Source organism: Melospiza melodia, chromosome 4 (assembly GCF_035770615.1).
Source record: "Melospiza melodia melodia isolate bMelMel2 chromosome 4, bMelMel2.pri, whole genome shotgun sequence".
NCBI lineage: Eukaryota > Metazoa > Chordata > Aves > Passeriformes > Passerellidae > Melospiza > Melospiza melodia.
The window spans coordinates 13,520,888-13,547,568 of NC_086197.1; the positions used below are offsets into that span (position 1 = coordinate 13,520,888).

The following is a 26,681-nucleotide window of genomic DNA, read 5'->3' on the forward strand; positions in this document are numbered from 1 at the left end:
GCCACTGTCACCTGCAGCCTCCCAGTCATCTGTTTGAGCACACCATGGCTGAGCTGTTTCAGTTTCATTGCTTTAATAAAAAGAGGTACTGGCATGTATTGAGCTTTCTGAGATAGACTGAGAACACTGAAAGCCAAACCTGCCTGCATTCATTGCAGATTTGTCTGTTCTGTACCACTGGTGCTGACAGTCTGGACCTGTTTAGCCGTGCAGCAAAGCGTGAAGCCTCGCTGGGTCAGGGCAGGAAGCTTGTCCCAGGTGCCTAATCTAGAGGGCATTTCAGAGTTTCAATTACCTCTTGAAATGATGTCCTCAAAGCATGCAAACATGGCACTGATAGGTGCAGTCCTTGAGCTGTGCTTACCACAGCTTTCCTGGGAACTTGGTGCATGTGCCCAGTTTGGTGTGCAAGGTATCTGTGACAGCCTTTGGATAGAAAACCAGGCCAGCTCTCAGATCTTGTTTTACATTTCTTGTGTCTTCTGTGCTGGCCTTGCAACGTGGTTATAAAATACACCAGCCTGTGCATCTGCTCCTTATCCTGGACAGGAGGGTGGGCTCAGGTTAAGGTCACTCTATGGAGGTACAGGAAGTTTTAGTCCAGCCCCTGCTCTGTCCCTGTATTGTCTGTGACCTTGAAGCCATTTAATGTGATTGCCACTTCATAAAGTGTTAACACCTAGCAAAATGAAGTCAGATGACTGCTAGAAACTGCTTGTGCTTCTGTTATACAGATAATTAATAAGATCTTGCCTTAATCTCCTGCTGGAAGATTAATGCTGCAGAATTAGTGATAGTAGGACTCAGGGTTTAATAGTACTGGGGTATGATTTTGGATAGCTCACCCTTCTTTTTTTTGTCCCTCTAATAAAACTTTTGTTGTGAACTCTTACCTGAAAAACTCTGTAGATGCCACTGTGCTGCTGTTTTGGTTAATGCACAAAAGAAGGCCTGAATCAAGGCTAGGATAATCAACTTAGTTTAATGAAAATCAATATTGAAATCTGCTCAGTGTGGGACTGACTAAGTTATCAATTCTGTATTACACCAAAGTTTTTGATTTGTATAAATTTTAATTCATAGTTTCTTCCAGCTGATAGAAGTTTAGATGATGTTGTGGTGAAGACTTGAGAAGTTCTCCTCCCTCCAAAGTTATTTGAAAAGCTAAAGATTCTGCAGCTAAAGGAGAAATGATGTCATTCTTTGTGACACAGAGATTGTAAGGCAGTTGTGTTTTATTGGACCTGATCTCTAGCCTTCACTGAATTCAAGAGGATTTGGCTGAAGCCTGTAGTGATAGCTGAGCAAGGGATGACTGATAAACTCCTTATTAGTCAATGGCACTGGTCATAAAGAAAGTTAGGACAAGACACAGATGTTGTCATAGAGGTAACATCAGTAGTTCTAATTCATTTTCTGAAAGCTTAAATATGAGGAAAAAAGAATGCCTTTGGTTTCAAGAAAACAAACCCTTAGAACTTGTGTAGATTCCTAGGGATTATTAACAGCAAAGTCCACTTGTCTGTTTAATTGCTATTGCTTTTATTTTGAGGTATTCTCATAGAAAGCAGAATGATTCAGCATTTCAGAACTCAAATAATTAATTTGTTTTTTTCCTGACTCAGCTTGAAGAAGCTGACTGAAAGAATACCTTTCCCTCCAAATATAGACAGACAATAGGTTGTCTAATAATGATAATTTATGAATAGCAGATGATGAGAGCAGCAGCAGCAGAAATAGGAATTGGTGGTACTTTTTATTTTTCCTTTTTTTTTTTTTTCTCCTGAGCCTCTACACTGCCTACAAAGTTGGAAAACTTAAATCATCTCATGTACTGAGGGAAGGTTTGTATCCCTCCCTCCCAGTAAAATACATTCAGAAGGTCTCTGGCAAATAGGAAATTGATGCAGGATCTAACTCATCAGTTTGGTTGACTGCTGTAGAAGACATCTGTCTTCTATTCATCTGGCTGTTATTTCATTATCATCTCCTTGTGGGTACTGTAACAATTGGAAGAAATCTCCAGTTATTAAATCCCTTCCAGGTTTGTTTGGAGTGGTTGTCTCTCTTGGTTTTGTGCCTTGTCCCCCCTCAGAGGTATGATTTCCTCTTTATTCTGCTACTCCTCACTGAACACTTGACACAGCACAAAGAGGTGCCAAGGTAGGAGTGCAGACAGGCAGTGCTGTAGACTTGTTCAGCATGGGCTCAGTGGATATCAGACAGTGAAAAGGTCAGATGCTGAATGTTTTTTGTGAGTTCAATTTCAGAAAGGAAAGAGCCTATAACTTAACCCTTCCCTGTAAATAGATAGCCATTAGTTCTTGGACATTATAATTAGTAGATAGAGCTAAATATACAAAAGTGAGATTTTAATTTTTTGTGGGGGGAAAGGCAGGGGAAGTGGTGAAAACAAATTATGTAATATTAGAAATCCTTGATTTAGAAATGTATCTTCCACAGTTGCCCTGCTGAGTGTCCGTGCATTGCCCTCCCTGCTTCTCTGAGTCCTGCCCTCCTCCCGTGTCCCTGCTGGTGTGGGCTCTCAGCTCTGTTCAGGGACAGCAGCTCTGACCTGACAGGCAGCTCCCAGGCTTTATTCCCTTCCTTTTCCTTTCCCAGGCTGAAACAATCCATGTTTGCCACCTTGTCTGAGATCAGGCAGGTTTCTAAGCTGCAACAGCTGTTTGTATATTCCTCTTAGGTTATTTGAGCTGATGCATAGAAGATTTTGGAGCTGCCCCTGCTGGGCTTACTAAAGTTTCTGAGAGTTGTTTCTGCTGTATCCATCCTTGAATTAGATCAGCTCAAGCAATGTTATTGTGCAATTTCGGCTCAGGACCAGTACAGCAGACAAGAAAGGTGTGTGTGTATGTGTGTGGGAGGTTTTCAGTCCTGTAAATAATAATAATAATAATAATAATAATAATCTCCAACTCTTCACTGGTCACTTCTTTCCTCTACCATTACTCCCAAAGAGTGTTCCTGCGTGTTTTACTGGTGATACAAGGTTTCCTTTGGAAGTTAGGTACCAATTTGAGCTTCACTCAGAAGCTTTACACAAAAGTTGTTGAAGTGCTGAGAGAGAGCACAAGCTCCCTTTGAGCATCTTGCCTGCCTTTGGGGTATCCGTGTGAAGAGGTGCAGGTTCTTAAATGCTTTGAGAAAGGGCAAGGGGATCAGTTCCTGGAAGAGTTTTCTTTCCCTGGGGGAATCTGGAGGAATTTTGCTTGTGCTTTATATCCACTTAGCGGTGAGAACAAATGCACCTTGCTCTGCATTTCTTGGAACTGTGTCCTGCTCACCACTTACATCTCTAGTTGTGGTGCTGTGTGTTTTTGTGTACTCCTGACTCCTGTGATGGTTGTGGATTTTTTGCCTTTTGTGGTTTGAAGCAGAGTTGCTGAGGACTCTGTGTGTGTGTAGGAATAGCAGATTAGAAAATGAGAGGTTGGTAGGCTCAAAGAGCTTCCTGAAAGTGTGGGAGTGCAGGCCAGGGAAAGGAAGAGAAATCTTTTTGAAGCTGTATCAGTGCTTTCCATGGACAAGAATAGCAGGCAGAGAGTATTGACAGAGTGGTGTGAGGGTAAGTGTGGCTGCATAGCAAAGTGTTACTGCTGTAAAAATCACTGCTGTCCACTCATGAAACAGATTCTTCCAGTGTGAGTGCAGTTTTACTGGTCTGGTTGAGTCACAGCACATTCTGCTCACACAGCTGTGTTAATGTCAGTCAGACCTGGTGAGCACTGATAAGTCTGCACGTGTCAGTAGTGTACGTGCAACCCTTAGAAAAATTATGGAGGTGATGTGAGGAGCAGCTCAGCTCATGCCTTGTGACAGCTCTGCCCCTGGAGGAGATGGCTGGGTGCTCTGTTGCAGGTCTGTAACATGTGCGGTTCATCACTGCTGCAGTGGTGTTTGTGCCCTCCCTTCAGCTTGTGGAATGTTCTTCCTGAAAACAATCCAGCCATTTACCTGAAAGATTGTAGTGAGTGGTAACCAGGCCTTGGGTCCTTGGTGGAGCAAGGAAATATTTTGTTTTGTGTTTTAGCTGCTGTTTCCAAAGGCTTTACAAAGCAAATCAGTGGAATTTCCTGGTTTCTAATGGGGAAACTGAGGCAGAGAGGAGCGGGGGTGAGAAGAGAGCAGCTTATGATGCACCTACAATCCTGATATGGGAACAGCGACCTGTTTTGCTTTAACTTGATGCTTTGGGCACCTGTTCAATAAAATATTTGACCATATGCCTAATGATATGCATGGCAATAGCTCCCTTACATTTCCTCTTTTCAGAGCATCATAAACAGTGCTTCTGTCTGAACCCTTCTGCAGGGCTGTGCCCACTCATGCCAACCCACTGGAATCACCCAGGCTGTCAGCCAGGACACAGCTGTTGTCAACATCTGGCCTGCAGAACCTGTCTTATCATTAAGGATGCAGAAGGTGGAGCAGGGAGTCATCTGAACAGTGAGGAAGTGGTAGTAGTTGGGTTGCAGGAGATGGAAACCAGCTTGTTTGACAGGTGGCTCTTGGATGCAGTTGACTTGAGAAGAAACTCCTGAACCTCCAGGTGAGCTCAGAACAATCACACAGAGACAGCACAGGGTCACCAAGCAAACACTTTATTGCAGCAGTGTAATGACCCATGTTAATCATGCATTGAGTGTTTAAGCAGAGTAGAACCTCTGTTTAAAAACAAACACCAGCCTAAACAGCACCAAACCCCAACCCAAACGAGCAGTTACTGTTCCAATACATCTGCTTGACTGTCTTCATAGAGATTTTCAGTCTTTGCAATTATCCTGGCATAAAATGCTTCATGATTGTGCTAACAGGCAGACTTGTGTCAGCCCTGGAAGCTGCTTAATGAGCCCCAAGGTCTGACAGCCAACTTCCCTCTTTTAAGAGCAGCAATTTGTGTATCTCAAGAAAATTACCTTTTTCAGGATCTCGGCTCAGGAGGTGTTTGCAAGGTTGTGGGATTACAGTGCTTAGAAAGCATTGCAACTCTCTTTGCTGCATTCTCCTCATGTATCACATGAGACACCATTCATTTTTCTCCTCTGAGGACCAGCCTCTGCTCACTATATCCCTCTGGGCATGTTGATCATTCTGGGGCCTTTGCCACTGATTTTGGAAGGATATGATTCAGAACTTTCATCTGGGTTGGATTTTCTCGGTGAGATTGTTTATGAGAGAACAAATTTCAGGATCATATTCCAGGATTTTATATACTTTTGTTTCTTTCCATCTATACATCCAGGATTTTTGTGAGTGTTGCAATCTTAGCATTAGGACTTAATCCACTCTGATTAGAACCAATGGGAGTTTCCATTAGTAATTGCCACTGACGTAAATTCCAGCTCATAAATTAGGGATCAAAATGTATTATGTTATTGTAATATGCTGCATTAAGTGCAATACAGATTATATATATAAAATAATTTTATATGCAATATGTGTTGTTGCTTGCTACATTTACTTTTAAGTAATGTTACTTTCTAAAATTAGAGACTACTGTAGGCTGTCTAAAGAGTTAGTCTGAAGTAGGTTTTCTTTTTTTTTTTTTTTTTTTCCCAATCCCAGAAACAGCTAGATTTTTTTATGAGTGAATCCTTGAATCCTTGCCTGTGCCTCAGTAATCCCTGCATTTAAGAAAAAAAATCTAATTTAGAAAATACTCCTCTGTTGTCTTGTGCAGCATTCAGCAATCCTCAGGCATCTTACACCACAGATCTTAGGCACAAGCCAGTAGTAACAATAGACTGATGCTGTCTTTGATGTTTGGAACATGCAGATAACTTTGTTTTCAAAGAGAGGCAAATTCTGTAAAGGATTGAAGAGAGTGAATTGATGTCTAAAGATGTGTAAAAAGAGCAACTATATGGAATGAGAACAAAATTGTTCACTGCCATAAAGGTGCTACCAAATTACTTGGCATTGACTTAACTAACATCTAATCCCTTAGCCAGAAGGGTTAAGATTTACCTAAATAACATCTGCATAATGATTTTTTAAATGGCTAAATGATTTAATAAAAGGTTGAATTAAGTTTATTAAATGGTTAGCAGAAAGTTAGAGCTACGGCACAAGGAATATTTTCTCATTTTTCTCTTTTGTTTTGGGAGATGCACAGGGCAGACAGAACTGGTGGTTCAGAAAGGGATTGCTCATCTCTGCAATATCTCAGAGGGTAGAGTAATAGAGCCCAGCTAAAGAAAGAAAGGAAGATACCTCTCCCCCTTAGAAACCTGCAATTTGTGATGCAAATCAAAGGGAGGCACACGTACCGATTTCGAAACTTACTCTTAGCTCACCCGGGGAATTGCCATACATGAGATTTGCATCAAAAATTTTGTTAAACTCTCATAAACAGATTACCAGAGTTGTACAAAACTTCTGTGATCTAAGGTTCTGTGGATCCTGTAAATGTCTACTGAGATTTTCTGGACCTGAACTTAATTTTGGCCAAATACAAGTTGAGCATCTTCATAACTTGAGGGTGAAATAATAAAAAACTTCAGTGTTTACAGTGATGATTATAGCTAAAAGACTAGAACAACAGCTCTTGATCTGAACATTCCCAAATTTGGAAGTCCTGAAATTCACATCTGGTTAGAATTTTTAGATGGAAAGATTTTACCCTTAAAAAAAAAATACATCACTGATGCTGAAACTTAAGCAATTGCAAAATACATCTCTCAGGAAATACAAAATATGGTATGGAGGATTTTTTTTTTGGTTTTTTTTTTGGTTTTTTTTTTAAGGAATTGATTGCCGTGCTTCTCACCTTGATGCTCTCAGTTCACACTGCTATTCATATTGATTATGAATATTCCTATTAATTCATATTTTATTCAAGTTATAAAAGAGCATGACAGCTTAAAGCAAGGTGCAGCTTGTACTTAAACAAGCTTTGGGAGTTTTGGACTGGCTGTGGGTGGGACAGCCAAGGGTTAATGGTTTGTTGTGTGAGCCCTTGGTGCAGAGATGTGCTGCTCACACACGGGAGCAGTTGTACAAACGCGCTGTGTCTGAACGCCTGCAGGCTTGCCGCTCAGTTCTATGTGATTGGGGGGCTTTTTTTAGAATCCTTTTTAAAAATACACAGGAATTAAGCAATTTCCTTTACATGGTGCCTCTGCCAAAGCCCACTGAAGTCACTGGGAAGACTCCCACTGTTTTGAGCTGGCATTCAGATCTCTCTGCGTGTTCCTTACGGCCTAGGCTGCGGCGAGTGTCTGTGGGGGAGTGGAACCATCTCAGTTCTTCTGGAAGGGCTGTCCTGCTGTACTTCAGTTACCATGGAATAGACTGCCCACATTACTAGCAACATAATTATTCTGGATCAGAAATACTTCAATTCCAGAATTGTCTCCATGTGGGGAGCGACTCTGGAATAAAAATCAGGCGAAGATTTTGTCTGCAATAGCTGTGCTTCTTGCTCTCTTTCTGTAGGCAAGGTGTTTTAAACAGAGGTGAAAGGCACTAAAGTGAATCCCTTTTTACATCAGCACAGCCAGATGCTGTGAATCTTCCCTGAGTTGTAGTTGTTGTGATTTTTGAAATGGAACTAAAGCGTCCATCCTCCCCAGCCCCAGGTGTGCAGAAGTCCCTACTGTGAGCCCTGGCTACACTCCTGAGCCCACATTCAGGTCTGTGCAGGGGCAGTTCTGTGCCTGTGGCTCCAGTGGGACACTCCATGCACAGATCTGATGACAGGACTGTGTAAGGAGTAAGGGAGCACAAATGTTACCCTTTGTTAGGGATCAAACCTATCCACTCTCACGTTTTAATGGGAGCCCCATATAGAGATGCTGGAGTAAGCCATGTGTCATTGCCTTTTCCCACTACTACAGATGAATCAAAGCACTCAGTAAATTAACTCTTTTTATAATGTATATATAGATCCTGTGAGTGGACTTGGAGCAGACTTTAAGGTTGCGATTTTACAGTTTCTGTTTTTTTTATGGATCTAACAAGACCTGCAGGTCTAAGCATTTTGAGCTCATTTTCCAAACTGCCATATTACTCTTGTCTTTTTATCTGTTCCTTTAACATCCTAACTTTTATATTCATGTGAGTACTGGCAAATTCACTACACAGATGCAATATTAATTCCAGACATTTCACAAGACAGTTTTTAGACACTCACCCACATGATGATGTGTTAACTTTAAAGGATGTACTTCAGAAATAAAGAAGGAGATAAGAAAAAAAAAAAGTTAAAATGGAACTTATTCAGTCCCTTCTTTGCAATACATAAATTCATGTACAAATACGGAAATAGCAGGATGAGTTAGTGTGTTTCTGTGCCATTTTTTGTAACCACATGTGCTGCTACCTCTCTGTAGCATGTTTGTTACATAGAAATAGAACATGGCATTTCCCATGAAAAATGTCCAAAAAAAGGGTTTTTTTAACTATATCTTTCCTTCATGGTAGAAAAAGAAAGTTGGTTTTTAATTTAACTTAATAAAAGGAAAAAAAAATCTGATTTCAGGAGAAACACTTTTTTCCCCCCTAAATATAAGAACATATTTTGTTACCCAACCACAGAAAATTTGCCACTTCTCTGTATTACTTCCTATCTTTAGATCTCTGTTATCAGTCTGTCCTAAAAGCTCGTATCAATTAAAGCAGATATAGAAGCTTATCATTATTGGACTTGGACAAATCTGGTTGAAGACCTGGTCAGACATGATGTTCTGCCTGCAATTAATCCAAACTGAAGAGCTGCTGCCTCAAGTATGTATCACCATATTATTTGTCCCTTCCACCTCCACTCCACCTGCCTACCAAAGGCTTATTTGCTCAGCTTTGCCTCTCTAGTTGCTTCCTAATCCAGTTCAATCAAAATTATCAGTTTTGTGTTGTTTTTTTTTTTCCTTAATGTATTCTGGATAGCAGATTTATTTTAAGTTAGAACACTTTCATTAAATGGTGAAACTGGGAAGCTGAGATTCCCATCTCTGTGAGATTTAGCTCTCAGTGAACTTGGGGTCTGCTGTGATTTCCTGAGCTAGATTTTCCCTGTCTCTGAAGCCTACTTTCTTAGTGGCATCTATATATTGAGGTAAAAATGTTTATTAGAAAGCAAAGGCGTTAGCACTGCAAACAAATTCTGTTTAAAAATAGCAGAGAATGTATTTTTCCATTATAGGAAAAAAATGGAAAGCAGATGGTGGGAATTTTTGACAGTGGGACTTACTTTATTTGTTGGTAGAGAAGGGCTTGTTTTGGAGGGTCAAGGAGACTCCTCTCTTTCATAGCCTGAATTGTGCTGTGAGCTTACACACCCCTGGCATGGGGCTTGGGCTGGGTGCTGTAGGGCTGAGGGGCCATTCCCATATGGCTACGGACTGGGTTCCAGTTCAGATAATTGAAATTAGCCCCCACCTGTGATTTCATTGCCATGGTGTATTCTGTGTTCCCAGCTCAGCTGGGCAGAGTCACTGTGTGGCTCCCTTCAGACCATGGTCCCTGTGCTGCTCCAGCACATTCTCTGTGTGTGTTCATGTTCATTACCTTGTGCTTGCCACATCTGCTGAACTCCCTGTTCAGCCCCTCGCTGCCTGCCATGCAAGTGACTCTGCTTCCTGAAAGGCAGGGGAAGGGAGGGAGGGAAAGAGGAAGAGGGCTGGTGCAGAGCAGCCCTTCTTCCAGGCCCTCTCTTTTGTGCTAAATTTAGCTGTTGTGGCCGTGAGCAGGCTGGTGCTCAGCAGCAGCACAGTGCAGTCCCTAAACCATCTCTGTTTCCTGCTGATTTGATGTTTTGCTGGGAAGGATGTGGTGCAGGACGTGAGGCAGGATTGAGCAAGGAGCACGGGTGTTAGTGGAATGACCCTGGGGAGAGACTGGCTGGTTCTCTCTCAACTCTGTCCAAAGGCAGGTGGCTGTGACCTGTCATGTAACAACAGGCTTTTCCTTCAGTGCTGGAATCATTCTCTTGTGCCATGCTTTAGTTGCCTCCCAAATTGCCTGATGCTGAACATTTATTAAGGACTCCATGATCAAATGTTTGCGGTTTGACAGAAGCAGCTGACACTGGTTTAAAGGGAAATATCTTGTAATATTACCTCCAGAGAGCCATGGAGGAGAAACTTTGGACAGGATTTATACTTGATAAAATTCTGTTTTGAACATAGTTGAGAGAGGCAGGAAATTTCTCTTGTGACTTTTCATTAAAATGTCACCATGAGAGCAGCATCTTTCGCTTCTTGAGAATCTGTCTGTCCTTGCTGCTAATTCCCCACCTGAAATCTTAATTTAACATGGGTGACATAAGACACACTTCAGCAGCCATGAAGAGAAGTGTGAACAGCCATGGTGAGGATATTAAGAAGAGTTTAAGTTGTCTGAAAGCCTGTTTTTTTGCATGAAACTTGAAGAAAATGAGGTCAAGGTTCAGGTAGACTTTGGGGTTTTACAATGGAGAAGGAAATCTTGCCTCAGTGCAATTAAAATTTAACTGAAGAAATAACTTCTGGTTTGTTTGGTTGGTTGGTTTTTTTTCCTGTAAGATTTCCCCTCTTGGCTTCAAAGGTCTTTGAATGAAGAATTATATTGCTGCAGTCTAGCTGAACAAAAGCAATGAAAGAGCACGTGACATTTACAGTTGGTACAATCATCCTTAATGTGCTCATATATACCATGAAATAATCAGGTATGAATTTTTTTATATATAGACCTGAAGTTTTCTGAAGACAGAGTTGGCATTTTGGCCAAAGATTATATAGATGCATTAGAGGATCATAACCTCCATTGCAGAGAGGATCCATGTGGCCTTTCCCACTCTGCTCTCAAGGTTCAGTCAGGTCCTGCTTCTCAGCCATCAAAGCTTATTTAGGATTTTTTTATCTGTATTGTGATGGCTCAGTGATAGTTAGCATGGGCAAGTAGTGTCTTTTGTTTAGAAATTAATCCTGTCTTTCTGGATGCTGAGGATTTACTCTTGGCCTAGATTTAGTGTGTCTGTAAGTGAGCAAAGCTTTTTTTGTTTGTTCTTCCCTTGTTCTCTGAAACAAATGTCTGAAATTTATAGGTAAAGAAAAAGATAGTTGTGTGAGTAGTAATGTTCTGTAATGATACAATTGCCCTGTAAATCTGTGTCAGGGAACTTGCACCAGGGATTACCCTCATTGCTCTACAAATTGGCTGGAAGAAGTTGAATAATTTGTGGATATGGGGAACATAGATATGTCAATTGTGCACATAATATATGATAATACAGATTGCATAACCTGTGCTAGATTTTTTGGAGTAGGGAAGTGTGGTCTGGGGTTTTTTGGTTGTTTTTGAATAGTGGTCTAGATTGCTTACCTTAAATAGCATCATTTAGTAGGAAGTGAGGAAAAACCAAACACCTTGAGAGACTGACCACTAAAGATTTGTCCTCACTGCTCTGTCAGTACACCTGGTAACTCCCTTTCCTGTTTTCATACCCATCCTTACCTCCACTAGAGTGCTGCTCTCTTCTTGAGCTGAAGTGGTTGAAACTCCTTGTTTCCAAAGTTAGGAAAACAGTAGAGTGTAAGCCATGCCAGCTCCATTAACTCAGCAGCTGTGTGTAGCTAATCAAATTCCTCTGCTTAACCTGAGGGCCATTTTTGCCTGGGTTTGAGCCCCAATGGCTTCAGGTGCCTCCTGGACTTTGCTCTGGGGCAGGTAAAGAGCACTCCTGCATTCCCTTTTGCCTAAAGTGCTTTTGGATTGTAGCTCCTGGTGACAGGGCAGTGAGGAGCAGGAGGTAAATCCCTGCAGTTGTTCATTAAACCCAGGGCTTTGGCTACATGGGAATTTGTGGTCCAGGGTGAATTCAAAGGATGTGATTACAACTGACTCCCATTTACTAACACAGGAGCATATTTACTAGCCAGCAGTGACTTCAGGGTGACCTTTCTGGCTGGTTGTCCTGGGCTGATACACCACTGCTGAGATCAGTGCCATGCTGTATGTTTGCTGCAATGTCTGCTCTCATGAGTACTGAGATAAACTGGTTCAAATTAATACAGGACAAAGGAGCTTCTAGATGACCCCTTGCATAGCAATGAGTTTTATAACAAGATTAGTGTTGAGTTGCATCTCTTTAAAGAATGGAGGTGACTTTATCTAAGTAATTTTTCAGATGCAGCTAGTGTTGGCTGACCAAAAGAAATCTTGCAATTTTGGTTTAATCAAAAGGATTAAAGTTGCTGGGGTGTGAGGGTGGAATAAAATGATTTTTCTTTTACAAAAAAAACCCACCTGCCTTCATTGTATTAATAGGACCTATATTCTGAATAGTAGAAACTCCATCTCTCCCTCTCATCTCCAGGGCTGTTCTTTAGGGCTTGCACAGGTATTTGGATTTGCAGTTTTTTCTGAAGTCTGCATAGCTCTTGCCCTTAGAATTTGTATTTCCATGATGGGGGGGAAGGTGGGTTGGAAGAAGCCCCACCACCTTCAACAAAAACAAGATGTTTATGCTTCTTCTGACATTCACAGCTCTTGAAGGCAAGAGTCTTTGCTGCTTCTACAGACAAGGGGGCTTGTGGTGTTTCCTCTCACTTCTTCTCATGGGTTTCTTGTATTTCCTTTCCTCAGTGAGATCTGATTCTTTTTCATGTTCTCTGCTGTATCTGTGAGATAGCATTATTTCCCATTTTTCTTTTCTCCCATGCACTAGAGAATTTGTGCCCCTAAACTTCCACCTGTCTCTTAGTAACAAGATTCCTCATTCTGTCTCCAAACTAGGAGCTCTGGGTAGATCTGATAATAATTTCTGATGTGCCAAGCGTGATATGTGCATCTCCCAAGAGGATTGATGTTTTGGGGTTTTTTGGTGGTGGGTTGTGGGGGTTTTTGTTTGATTTTTTTTGGGTTTTTTTTTTCCCCATCTGTTCTGTAATTACAGGTTTAGCTATGGCCAGGGGTATTACCATGCTGCAAGGTATCACAAACTATGTCATCAGGTATTGCAAGTAATAGGAGCAGGTAGTTCTGCTCCCTAAAAATTCTAGTATCTTTATTTTCCATGTTTGCAATTTCCAGTGCTCACCAAAACCCCTAGTTCTTGTCAGTAGGAATGTACATGCTTGCTCACAGGGTTTTTTTCACCTTAGTTCATGGAACATCAAATATTAAGATCTTGCTTTTATTTTTGCATACATGCTGGCTGAGGTGAGTTTCAGCACAGGTTTCTGATTAATACTATAATTTTTGGCATTAGGATTAAAGTTGAAATAGAGATATGTAGTAACATGCTTCTATAGCATAAATGTATGTGCATACATGTGTTGAAAGATAGAAGAGCATTGCTTGAGAGACTGTCCACTATTTCACCTACATCAGTTAAGCCAGTAAAAAGTTTTAGGCTTACTCTGATTTTAAATGTATTAGTAGCTTTAATATTTCCATTTGGGACATTGGATCATTGTACTGTGATTCCAGTTTGGATGGGGATAGGAAGAGGAGAAGCTAAATAAATTTAAAAATAGGTTTTATTTTTTTTGTGGCTCACAAAGTTATGTAATTTTAGCACTGGATTGAAGGCAGGAGGCAAATAGAGTGGTCTGTAGTTGACAGCATGGCAGCTGCAGTTTGCTGCATGGATATCATCCCATCATGTGCCCAGTGTCTAATTCTGATTGGATTCTCCTGGTGTGAAGAATCACACTCCCATCAGTGGGATGTCCATCTGTCTGAGCCTGAAAGCAGCTCAGGGATGCAGGCTGTAGAGGAGGAGTCTGTGGGATGGCCTCACTGTGCCTATGAAGTCTGATGCACATGGTTTATAAGCATCCAGTGTGTTTTGAGGGATCCTTTCTTGCACCATGAATGCAGCTATTACTGTTGAATTTCTCTGTGGTGGCCACTGAGGGAGCTGGACACTCAGTTTGCAGACATTGGAGGTGATGTTTCTGTGGAGCTTGCAGTGTTAGGAGGTTATTTTCATTTAAGGTGGTTTTAAGGACTCTCAACAGCTTTCTGATTTTAATTTTTTTTTGGTTGCAGGTGTGTAAGCAGCGGTGCCCATTCACTTGCTGTGCACTGAGATTGTCTGTCCCTCACCAGTTGTTTGTGAATGACTTTGGGCTCTCTGGCTGACGGGCAGATCCTGTGTAAGCACATCAGGCAGCCCTGCAAAGGCCAAGCCCAAGGGAGCTGAAGTGGCTGCAGAGCAGCAGGTGTGTCAGCTCAGAGCTACCCATGAGGAGCAGCTGCAGGCTCGAACTTTGCCCGTTTGTTTGCTCTGGGTTTATCTCACCCTTTATTGTGCAGCCCGGTGAAAATGAGGGTTTGGTTTGTGGAGCCACAGCCCTTGCTGCTCTGGGGGAAGCTGTGCTTCATGTGCCATCACAGGACAGGACTGCTTTGGTACACTCCACTGATTTATTTCTTTCTTTTCTTCTTTTAATTTCTTTTAATGTCTATATTTTGTTGTTGTTGTTGTTCTGGGGGTAGATTTTGACATTAGAGCGCTCCAACAGAAAGCTGAACTTGCATTTTACTTTTAATTTTGCTCCAGGATTGTGCAAGTGGACAGCAAAATTAATATCAAAACAGAAATTTCTTCTGAATCAAAGGCCAAGTGGAAAGTGTACTCTTGAGTACTGCTGCACTCAAGATTGTTATTCTGAAAAAGACCAAACAAAACAACAATCCTCAACATTTAAAAAAAAAACCCTATGTAGCAATTGAAAAGGCTATTTTTGGTGTAACATTTTGATTTTAGTCAGATTGCTTGTATTGAGGGAAATGTTTACTAACATTTGTTACCACTTCTGGTCTTCAGACCCCTGGCAGCGCACTTAGAGCCAGGCAATGATAAATAATTTTTTGCCTACTGCCTTATAGGAGGAGGAAGTGGCATCAGTTTCTGGGGTTCAGAACTGTTTGCTGTTGGAGTTCAGGCATCCATATCCCAGCACTGGTTGGGAATTAGACATGTGCAATGTACAAGTGACAGACTGAATATGCAGGAAACTAGCTGGTTGCTCAGAAGACCTGATCTCTGCCTCAGCTTACCTTGAGCAGTTCATTTGACTACTCTGTGTTTCATTTTATTTGTCAATTTATTTTTTCAAACTACTCAGTTTCCCATTTTATCTGCCATGTAACTTACCTCTTCAGCTGTTAAACAACTTAAAATGGGACTGCCACTATTCAAAACAGCTGTTCTACTTCAACACAGTCTTAATAATAAATGTAAACAACTATGGTCTTCAGATAGTCCAAATAAATTTAGGAGGATTCTGGTTAATTTTTGATTTTTCAGCTGTGTTACCAAGGGTCGATCTTGGGACCGATATAACCAGACTTTTTCCTTAGTTGCTCTCTGTTATTCTGCCTTTCGAAGGACTTTGTGGAAAAGAAAGCAGTATAAAAATCACACAACCGGTCTGGCAGGTCCTGTATAAACAGGAGAAATGCCAGGAAAAGTCTTGTGTCTTTGTTGCCAGCTTAAAAAAAAAAAAAAGGGGTTAATTTTCTCCTAATGAAAACTTCAGCTGTTGCTGTGTGTGAGGTGGACTGTGGGGATGGGCACTGGAAGGAACATTCCCTCAGATGCTGGGAATATTGTCTCAGTCACCTTCTTGGCTGTAAGAGCAGAAGAAGCATTTTATCATCGTTCTTGTAAGCAGATTTGTTTTTTTTTTTTTTCCTTCCCCCATTTCCTCTGACAGTCTCACAGCTCAGCTCTGGTGTCAAACACACCCTGCTTGATTAACTGGGGGTGATTGATGTCCCCCTGCTTTGCTTTGCTTTGCTTGTAGAGGAGAGAGCTGTGCTGGTATTGAAGACTGTGTAGCTGGGAGTTGGGATGGGTGAGGAAACCTGCCTTCCCAAATGGGTCTGTGCCGTTGCATAACCGTGGGAAGGGTTGGAGTGCCTCTGTCCTGATTCTTGTGGCAAAGGAGGGATGTGTTTCTGGAACAGCTTTGAAGCTCCCTTCTGATTTAGGCCGTCTCTGCTGCTGCTTGTGAGCTGAGAGATTTCAGTCAATGCGTTGACAAGGAGGAGAGTTAGAAATCAGAAGTTCCCTCCCATGAGGAGGATGTTTAAAATCAATGCTAAAATACAAAATGAAATGCATTCTGAGAGCTTTTGCAAGTTGTCCATGTCATTTTGCTTCTCTTGTAGTTCATCCTTCTGTTTCTAGAGCAGCAGCATAACCCCAGAACCATGGTTGTGTGGGTAGAGTGTTGAAATGGGATTTAGGAGACTTGCTGCTTCTTCCTGCACCTCTGTTCCTAACTGTAAACTGGGATTCAAACTGGCCCTTCCTGTGGTGCTTCACTATCTTGAGTATTTTGGCTTTGAGCTCATCAGGGCTGCCCTCTGCTCACTATTTCTGGAACACTTTGGGCAATGGTGCAGTGTTTGTTTGCTTCTGAGTGCTGTCACTGTATAAATGTCAAGTCCTAACAGTCGAGTTCACAGCCAAACAGAGTTCTTAGGAGAACATACTGTTTTCTGAGGTGTCGAAGTAGGTTTTTCCTCAGCCTCTGTACCCTGAATGGGTACCTAATCTGTTAATGTTTTGGTCCTTCACTTGTAAAGGTGAGTGTAATAACACTTCCCTTCATTGCAAGAAAGTGCTAAAGGTATTACAGGACATATTTAAATAGTGTAGTAATAAGGACCATGAAGAAGCCTTCAGATTGAGTTAAAATGGGCTTAAGACTTGTACTTTACTCTCTTTTTAAAATAAGTCTGAAGTTTACTCTATTTCAGCTGGCTTAGTTCCCAAGCTTCTCACTTGTGTAGTGAGGCAATATTTGCAGGTCAGAGGCAGCCTTATGGTAAGGGTGGAGTGGCTCTCACTGCAGTGTCCATTCAGAGGTGAACCAGCAATGCTTGGTTGTGAAAACAAGCCAAAGATAACCAGAGTGAAAACTTCAGCACTTCTCTTCTGCCAGAAACAACATCATAACCAATGCTTCAGGATTATGAGCTAAAACAAAATAATAATTTGAGGAAGAACAAAAAGCGATGCAGAGGTTGAAAGGAGCAATTAAAACAATTGGGGATCTTAATGAACAGGAAAAGCTCTGGCAGAAGGAAAGCAGCTAAACTGAGATTTGTCACAGGGCTTGACACACCTATGGACCTCAGCATTTATCCCACTGTCCTGTTGGCACAACCAAGGCAGTGAGGGCTCTGGTAGTGCCACAAGTTGTTTTGGAGAGTCACAGCAGGTCTGGGAACAGGCAAACTCGGGTCCTCACTGTTTCTCTTCAAACCTCTTCTGTGGAGCTTGTTTTATCCTGGCATCTGCCACCCAGCCCTGTGCAGCGCCCCTGTACAGGAGCTGATCCACTTCTTGTTCTGCTGAGTGCTGGGAGTGCCCCTGGAATTTCCAGAGTGAAGGAATAAGGTCTGTGTGGGGTGTACCCTGTCACATGGACAGGTCATACCTGGAAGGCATCTCTTGTTTTCAGAGCAGTTGGGAAAGGATTGCTAATAGCTCTCCTTACGCAACACAATATTCACCTGCTTAGTTAATTACTTATTAGCTGCAGGCAGGGACATGGCAGATTTGTTAATAGCAATGGGCAAATCATTAGAGTGTGCAGCATTAATGGAAGAGAAAGCATTTAATAAAGAGCCATCACTTGACCCTGTCATTGTCCATGCAATATAGACCATATTGTTGAATTCAGGCTCTGCTCTTTGCCTGTCACCTACCACTTCTTAGAGGTGGTAGATGTCTTGCTCAGGAGCGTCAGCTTCTCTTTAAACACACATGAAAGCACATCTACTCTTTTGGATCAGATATGCTGTACCATGACCAGCTGTTTCTCTACAAATATGTTTAAAAACTCCCCTAAAAGTTCTGCCAATCCTGATGGCCCTGTGCTGGAAGGACCATGTTTTATAGGAAATAAAAGATTTTACTGTGCCTCACACTACCCCCACGTGGTTTGTTTTCTTTTTCTAAGTAATATTTTGGTGTCTGATGATCAGCAAAAAGTTCAGTTTCTTTTACTTTGCATTCTCATACTATTAGACTGCTGACTCTCCAGACCTTACAAAAGCTGCTAAATAGCTTGTTTAAAAAAAAAAGTCCATTTTTTTAATAGGCTGACCTGCTGCAGATTTTGTTTCTTTTTTATGTAACTTAGCTTCTTTCAGTGGTCTCCCAATGCATTGTTATGTTTTGATTACAGCTTCTTACTAGCTTATCCTTCTGCAATGTCTTCTCTGTTTGTATTTCCTTTTGGATGTTGGGCTGTATCTGTCCTTTCTTCTGTCCAGCTCAGTGGTCCCTGTATTCCTTCCTTACAAGCTGGATTGTTTGACTCTTGTTAAACTTGCCTGTCTTGCATACATAGGGGTGGGTGTGTGTATGATGCAGAATGAAGAGCCTGCAAATGTGCAGGATGCAGTATTCTATTCTAACATTCTGAAATCCTACCAGCTGTTTTTTATATACTCTCCTTTGTCAGCTAGAGCTTCCTTTTCTAGTCACACTGATCTTAATGTTGCTCACATTGAAGTAGTTGGAGTAGGTGAAAGCATAGGGGGAGAGGAAGATCGTAATTTGATGTTTGTTCCATGTCCAGTTTCTGTACAGTAGTCAAGGTCAGTGCAGGTATGGCCCTTTCTAGGAACTCCCTCTGCATTTAATGTGTTGGGAGTTAAATAATCTGAATCTTTGTGATACTTTATAGTGGCAGTCATCCATGATCCCTTGTTTCTGGACTAGCTTACTAAGGCAGTCTTTGAGAATGGGTATTTTATTTGGCTGTCTTCTCTTGTTGAGGATTCTGTTTAGTTTTACTCAAGTAGATCTGCCCATTTTTTCACCAGCAGCCCTTATTTTAGCTGTCCTATTCCCAGGCTGGCCTAGATTCTCTCTGGAAAATTGTTTTTACCTACTTAGAGGTGTTTTGGAACAAGGGGATGTGGCACACTTCCCTGCCATGCTGTGTATGCTGGGTTACTGTGGCACTGCTTGAATCTTCAGGATTGCAAACTGTAAGGTGCAGCATTAGACCTTGGCATGGCACTCCCAGGTTTCTCTGGGCATTTGGCATGTCCTTCTTCATGGAAAGTCTGCCAGAAGCCTGAAGTGTGGAGAAATGCTGTGGTGGGAATGCAGGGGTGCTGTGTATTCCAATGTAAGTAAGCTTAAGTTACAGAGAGACTGAGGCCCATATGTGGATTTTACTTCCACCAGTGTAAATCTGGACAAGAAACACTGTTTAAAAATAAATAAATAAAATTCACTGAAGAATTTTGTAGGTACAGATGGGAGCAGGATCCAGCTGTGTATTGGGACCAAGAAGGGCAATTTCTTCTATTTGTGAGTGGTATTTTCAAAATGTGTATTTCAGGATGTTGCAGCAGTACAGGAATTCTGTTTCCATCAGTGACTGAAGGTTAAAAGAAGCTGTGACTTTTATGTGAATTACTCTCCCATGATTTTTTCACTACTTAACTGATGGGCAGTTAGATATCCCAGGACAGTGAATAAGTTGACCTGGTCTGTGTGACAGTTCTGACCTGTGATTTGTGCTATGTAAATATTTGATATCCTGTTTTGTGAAGGACCCTGTTCACAGTAACTGTGGCTTCAGTGGAAATGTTCAGAAGGCAATGCTCAGCCATGGTAGGAAGATGAGAAATGCTGATTGTCCTTGGATGTGTGTTTGAGTGCACAGTAACATTGCAACTGTGACGGCTCCAGTAATGCAACCAAACACTTGTGCCATGCCAGCCCTGGGATGCAGAAGAGGAGCTTTCCCATAACTCATGAGAGGGCAGCTCCCTGTACACCATGTTTCCCCTTAGTCTGCCCATCTCAGTTTCATGGCCTGCAGGAGCCTTGCCCTGAAATGAGCACATGACAGCAGCAAGAGTGTGCAGGGTGTCAATTCCCACGCACGCAGACAGGCTTGTACAACCACCACGTGTGACAGAGATGAGGCTTCCCAGCCCTGCCTCTTTTGGAAAAGAGAACACAAAAAGTGCACTGAAATATCCCTGACGTGCAGCTAAGCCTGGAAAGTTCTTTGCTCTTGCCTCCCTTGCTTCCCTGCTGCTTACTCACTGGTCACAGTACTTCAAAGCCTCATGTGGGATTTTTTTTCCCTAGCTATACAATTAACTGTCTCTCTTGAGCCTTCTGTGGTGCTTTTTGTGGCGTGAGTGTACCAACAAATCATGGTATAGATGCCAAAGGGACCCTATGGGTTGCAGCAGTGGCCCAGCTTTTTCCATGCCCTGCTTAAACACAGGTCAGCAGCAAGTTCTGCAGAGGAGCTTTGCAGTGACAACCCCAGGATGCAAATTTTGGAGTTACATGTTGAAAAGGGCTGGGGGCAGATGGTTTCCTAATGTCAGGCAGCTGGATCCATGGCTGGCTTCTGCCTTGAAGTCGTAGGTCAGGGGGCCAAGTCCCAGCTTTGCTGACTCTCCTTGGAGCCTTGCTGCAAGGGTGGGGGCATAGATAAGGCTTTACCCCTGTTTGGACTATGATGATTCTGCTTCCAAACTCTGAACCAGAATCTGCCTCTTGTGTATTTTCTGCTGCCTAACTGTGATATCTGCAGATGAAATTCTTTATTATAAATATAAATGATTGATCCTTTGATGAAGTGTATTGAGCTTTTTGCATTAGTTTTATCTTCTAGTTTTACCTGATACTATCTTCACATAACCTGTTCTATGCTCTATTCCCCCATATTAGCAGCAAAAAAATACTTTTTAAGCGTGTGGTTAAGCTAGTTTTTTGCTGCTTTGATACTTGCTAATTTGAAATATTTTGGAGTGCTTGTACAGTAATGCAGCTGTATCATGGCATTTCCAATGACAGCACTGACCTCCTCAAGCTGCCTTTTCATAGCACTCAAGTGCATTGGTATTGCTGTCTGTACAATTTTAATTTAATTAGGACAGTGGCTGTAATCACTATGGGAGAAGCATGAACTTCCCCAGTGTCTCTTTTCCCCTTCCCTTTGCGATGAACCATTGCACCACTGTGTTTGTTTTTGATTTGCTTGAGTAAGGACTGAGGCATGAGAGGAGAGCCATCACCTGCCCCTGTGCAGGGAGGACAGGCTGGAAGGAGGAGCCAGGGAGGAACTGAACTTCACAAAATTGCTGAGGTTACCGACACAATCTCTGCTTTCTGCCCAGGAAACGAGATGTTAATCTTTCCCAGTGCTGCTTTGCATAAGGTCCATTCCAGAGAGCTGTGTTTGTTTTAATTTCTCTAATTACTGATGGTGTGCTGATTATGCTGCTATAGATTTGACGTGAATTGCTGTATTAATGGGATCAGAAATTAGGAGATGTCTGCCATGGAAATTAAGAAGACGACAGCAGCTGGGGGAGGGGAGGGAAGTGGAGAGTTGAATTCATCCCCTGCTACTGCAGAGCTCCAGTTGGTTCATTTTGGGGTCTGAGCCTTTGTCCGTGGCAGAGGTTGGAGTATGCAAACTCTAACACTGACCAAGGTCCCCAGATGTGCCATTCAGTCCATCAGAGGCTCTGGTTCCTTCCTGCTCCCTAAGTTAGACCATGGAACTCCTCTCACAGTGGTCTCTGGACTTTGATATCCAGCTGTGGTACTGCACTCAAACCACTGGTGAACAGTGCGTCTGTCTTCCTTCCCTTTCCTCTTCTCCTCACTTGCTTCCCTAAGGATTGATTTGCTTGAATCTCTGGCTGATTTTCTCTGTGGCTGGTTTGCTGTCATTGTCCTGCTGGGTGCCCAGATGTTCAGGGCCTTCTGAATTTTTCCTGCAAACACATCATTTTCCTCCAACCACCCTTATCTTTAAGGCCCTTTTTCCCCCCTCTGCTTTGCTTGAGCCACCTACTCCCGTGAGGATCCACAGTGGGAAAACCAGACCCTCCCAGGCTGCCCCTGGCTCCTGGTCCCTTGGCCTGGCTTTCCATTTCATGGCACAGGAACACAGCACCCTGGGACACAAATGTGTGTCAGCTTTCACTCTCAATTCCTTTCTCCCTGTGTGGTATCATTATGTGCAGTAAAGGAGAAAGCTTTTATTCAGTGATTAAGGTCAGCTGCCTTTTCTGTCCAGCACAAGGTATTTGCAGACCACATTGCCTGTTTTGGTTTCCTGAAAACTGCTGCATAGGTATTGCATTTCTTTGCTTTATCAATTTAAAAAAGTAGTTTTACTATGCCACCTATCCAGCTACTGAAATAATCATGTCAGTGGGACAACATAAGAGCATGCTTAGCAGACTTTCTTGCATATTTTATTTTCATTTCTACAAAAACATGTATATTCTTTGTGCCTGCCATATGAGTGAACTTAGTAAAGGGACAGAAAGACTATCAGATTGCAAGGCTGTTGCATTGGAGTTTAGAAGGGTGCAATTCTATCAAAAGCTTGAAGCTGTTTTTATTTGCAGCCTCCCTCATCCTCAATGTTAGACTTCTTTTCAATTTAATTTTGATACTTTGATTTTTTAATTAATATTTTTATTTTAGCAGTATGAATTATTTGTGTTCATGACAGAGAAAATTCTGTTCAGGTAGTTTTTGTCAGTAAAGGATGTACCCCAATTCTTCAGACTGAAATCAGTGTGTCCTTTGATGGCTTTGGGAGTGCAGTCAGCTGTTAGATACATGCCTACTGCATAGTCACAGTCAGTGCAGCTTTTGATTTACACAGGATGCCTTTACCTGTGGCATTCTCAGCAGCTGAATATTTAGTAAAGAGAAAGAACCCATATGTTCTCTTGATTTTTGGCCATGTGTTTCAGCCTGTCCCTGCTCAGCTGGGCAGGTGAAAGCATGTCCTGCTCAATGCAGACCTGGCTGCTTGTCCAGGTGGCCCCGTTGGAGCAGCAGCCACCAGAGTAAACCCCAGGGAGGGCTTTCCATGAAAACTGACTCAGTGAAGCTCCCCAGTTACTGTAAGCAACGTGAAATTTCATGGTGAAACTTTCTTGACCCCTTTGTGCTGAAGAAACTGATTAAAAATGATGACAGCAAGCAATATGCCTTCTGTTTTAGTCACCTCTTTGTGGCTACTGGCAAAATGCTCAGGAGTTGCTATTTTGAAATTTCTTAGCTGGTAATTCTTTGGGGCTGAGCGTTTGGTCCCTTGTAGGTTTAGGTGTTTATAGAGTCCCCTGGCAGGTGGTGAATAAGGAATGTGGTAGTACCAAGCTCTTTCTTAGCACTCATCACCAAAAATCTCACAGGACCACATCAAATGTGTATTGATTTGGATTTTTTACCAGTACATTAAGCTGCAGCAAGGCTGTTTGCTCAGGAACACGCAAGGTTCATGCAGGTTCTACCAGCACTACCTATCCTTCCTCCCAAGCTGTGGATTGAACAAGCCTACCATTCTTGGCCTTAATACAAAGGGAAATACTAAACTTGACTAGTTAGGAAATGCTTTCAATAAAAAATTCCTAGTGGCAGAGTATCTGCTTGCATAACCTTAGAAGCATGAGACACCAGCCATGTTTTAGTTTGGTGGGTTCTGCAGAGAGAAGCACTGGGCAGTCCTGGAGTTGTGGGGATTGATGCAGTCCCTTCTCAGTGGTGTGAGCACAGGAGGTGCCTCCTGGAAACGTGACTCCAGAAAGCCTCAGAGAGCCTGGAGGAGCACATGTGACCTTGTGCATGGACTGTGCAGGCTGAGCACTGAGCAGGGCCAGGCTGTAGAACCGGACTGGTGCTCGCAGTTCTGCTGCCAGCCACGTTGCTGCCCCATGCTGGAAACAGGGATTAAGCTCATTTTTTCCACAAGCCCAGTGTCTTGACCTCCCTGTGCCATTACCATTCCACACCTTTTGGAAATCTGTCCAGGGCAGCTCTTTCAGCATGCAATTGTTAAATGTATTGCCCTTGAGAGGCACATGCTGTCCTTTTTCAAGACAGCTTAACTCTGAAATTACTTAGCTCATTTGAGCTGTGCTCTTGCTGTAACTCAGGTTGTCTGTGTGTCTAATAAAAAGAAGGACTTACCTAATGTCTGTAAATTGCTTTGATATTTAGGCTAAAGGTGCTGACAGAAAAATGCAGGATTAGCAAGAGAGGGCATTTCAAAGGCACTAATAGGAATTGGATAGCTAACTCCCCTTGCTGCCTTGTAAAATGCCTTCTGCCAATAGTAATTCACACAGTACTGTGGATATCCAAGATGTGTGGGAAAAGTAACTGCAGTTCCATATCTTGTTTGGTTTTGGCTGTCCTGTCCCTATGAATACTAGGAAACAATGAATCAAATGCATTTGTTTAAAACAGTAAACCTCAATGAAACTGCCATGGTATAAATCAAGTTATGGTATGCCTTTAGGAGATTGATCAGTAAAGGCAGCACATACTGGAAGCATAATGCCTTGGTTTGATACAGCACCTCCTGGGTCTTGAGGGAAATGGATGGGTTCTGGATTTAATTTCATTCTCCACCTGCTCTTGGGCAGTGAGGAGACCCTTTGAAGCCACTTTGTCTTTGCAGTGGTGATTCAGTGAGCATGCAGTGTGACCTGAGCTTGGACTGTATCCTGCATTCTTCAGGAGGGAGGAAAAGGACTTTGGGTCTCCCACCTATCCCCCAGTGCCCATTAACAGAGGCAGCAGCTGTGTGGCTGTGTTTCAGAGAGTTTCTCTTTTTATTAATGTATCCATGAACACAGTGAGCAGCTGCAGTGTGGTTCAATATCTGTGCTGTGGATGGCAGCAGGAAATGCTGGGAAGTGCCCGGTGTCCCTGCCCTCCAGGGATGCTGTGCACCAGGGGCAGGGGTGCAGATGGGCCCAGAGAGCCACACCTCTGCAGCAGGAAGCACAGAGTCAGCCACTTTGGGTCAGGGAGGGAGTTGGGGAAGCTGAAAAATCAAATAATGCCTTGTAGCTCCACAGGTGCATCTTTCATTGCATCACAGTGACCATCCCTGTTTGGCAACTGCACAAAACTGAATTCATGCTGGCTAATGGATTGCTGTTGCCTGGCCAGTGATGAGTAGAAAGAAGCTGAGTTTTGGGAGACAGGAACATAAGATTGAACAATTTCTCTTTAAAAAGTACTGAGCTGACAGACATAGGGGCCATACTTGCAGAAATAACAAAGTGATGGTGGAGTGAAACAAGCTTGTCTTCTCGCTCTGTCTAAACCTGTAATAGTGTGTTCTCCACGTGCTGTCAGTCTTCTCTGCCATGTGGTTACAGGCTGTTGTGGTGGCAGTCCTGATGTTGAGGGTAAACTTCTGGTTCTGCCTGAGCTTCTGACCAGCAAAAACAGCACCTTGCAAAGAGAATGAATTGGGCTTGCTTTGAAGCAGTGGCTGCACGACTTTCTAGGTGTTCCCTTTATTTTTGGATGTCACCTAATCTGCCTGCAGAGGGTTTTGCAAACCTCTCCTTCCCTTTGGTGGCAAGGGTGCTTACATTACATTCTGCAGGTGCCTCTGTCAGCCTCAGTCTATTTTCCTGTCTCATGGCTGTGATAATGCTGTGGTTTGTCATGGTAGCAATTACCTTCTCTTGGTTCAGCACCAAATTTGTCTTTTCCGTTTGCCGGAGATCAAGGTCAGGGTGAGAGCCTGCACTCGTACTGTCCTGCAATCAGAAATTACCTCCTCCTGCTTCTGTGTGTGCAGGGATGTAAATCCATTCTTGCACTGGTGTGTCAGTGTTCTGGAGAATAACGTGCATTACCTTCCAGGAAGCATATAATAATAGCTTTTTTGTTTCTGTAAAATTGTGGCTATGTTTATTTACAAAAGGTATATTTTGTACTATGATTGGAGGCTTAGAATATGGAAGAATTTTCCCTTCAGATAACGTGAAGTTTCAGTCTTAGATTTCTCGTCAGGCATTTTCCTAGGTAAGAACCTAATTGTGACAGTTACGAAACTAATACAACATTCACAAGTTGCTCTTTAGCTCAATTTGACTGTACTTGGTTGCAAGTTAAACTACTTCAAAGAAGGTAATAGTAACTTAGCAAAAACAAGAGTACTACGTTACTTGATGGTAAATAGAGTAGTCTGGTGATGTGTTTTTCTGCAGCAATGACAAAAGTTACTGATTAATGTCTTTAAAATGGTAGGAAGGGGTATAGTGCTAAACACTTAGCTTGTTCAGATCATGACTGATTTGTTAACATAAGATTAAGTGGTTTTGGCACTTCAGTGGTACTCACACATGTATCATGGACTTGCTGTCAGATTTCCACTGACAAAAGCCCTCGGAGTCTCCCCTCTTGCATGTCACTTCCCCGTTCCTCCCTTGGCAAATTTCTGAGAAGGCCCTTGGAAATTTCGTGGCTCTCTTGAAAAGTAATCCTGCCACTCTAAAAGGTTCTTAGTCCCTTCTCAGCACTGGCTGCCAGTGTTCTGTGTGTGCTGTGGGGCTCCCTGGGCAGCTGGTGCACCACTAGTGCACATCACCAGGCACACACTTCCTTCCTTCCTTCCACCCACGTCCACCTCCTCTGCCATGGTTTCATACCTCTGTTCCAAAGTTCACGTTGTCCTCTCTCTTTCTCTCCCTCCCCCCCCACTTTCTTTTAACAGCAGGAAAGAATTTCGTACACACCTCCCGCGAGCCCGGTACCAAATTACACCTCGTCACCACTACATGTCCCAGTGCCTCAGGCCATCAGGATGGAGGACGACACCTACAGAGTGCCAGCACACCTGCGTGAGTGTCAGCACCAGGCTGCTTAAGCTCTTACACTGAGGAGGGGGTGGGAC

General features: G+C 42.7%; 1 protein-coding gene across 3 annotated transcripts in view; it reads left to right on the forward strand.

Annotated features, from left to right (window-relative positions):
• ETV6 (ETS variant transcription factor 6) overlaps nucleotides 1-26,681 on the forward strand; it is a 121,192-nt gene that overhangs the window by 15,809 nt on the left and 78,702 nt on the right. The window contains exon 2 of one of the 3 annotated variants that reach the window (XM_063153957.1): nucleotides 26,502-26,628. The exons of 1 other annotated variant lie outside the window; for it this stretch is intronic. In XM_063153957.1, the coding sequence (XP_063010027.1) occupies nucleotides 26,502-26,628 (127 nt within the window). The remainder of the gene's footprint in view (nucleotides 1-26,501; nucleotides 26,629-26,681) is intronic. One more of the 3 variants, XM_063153958.1, reaches the window with a different exon arrangement.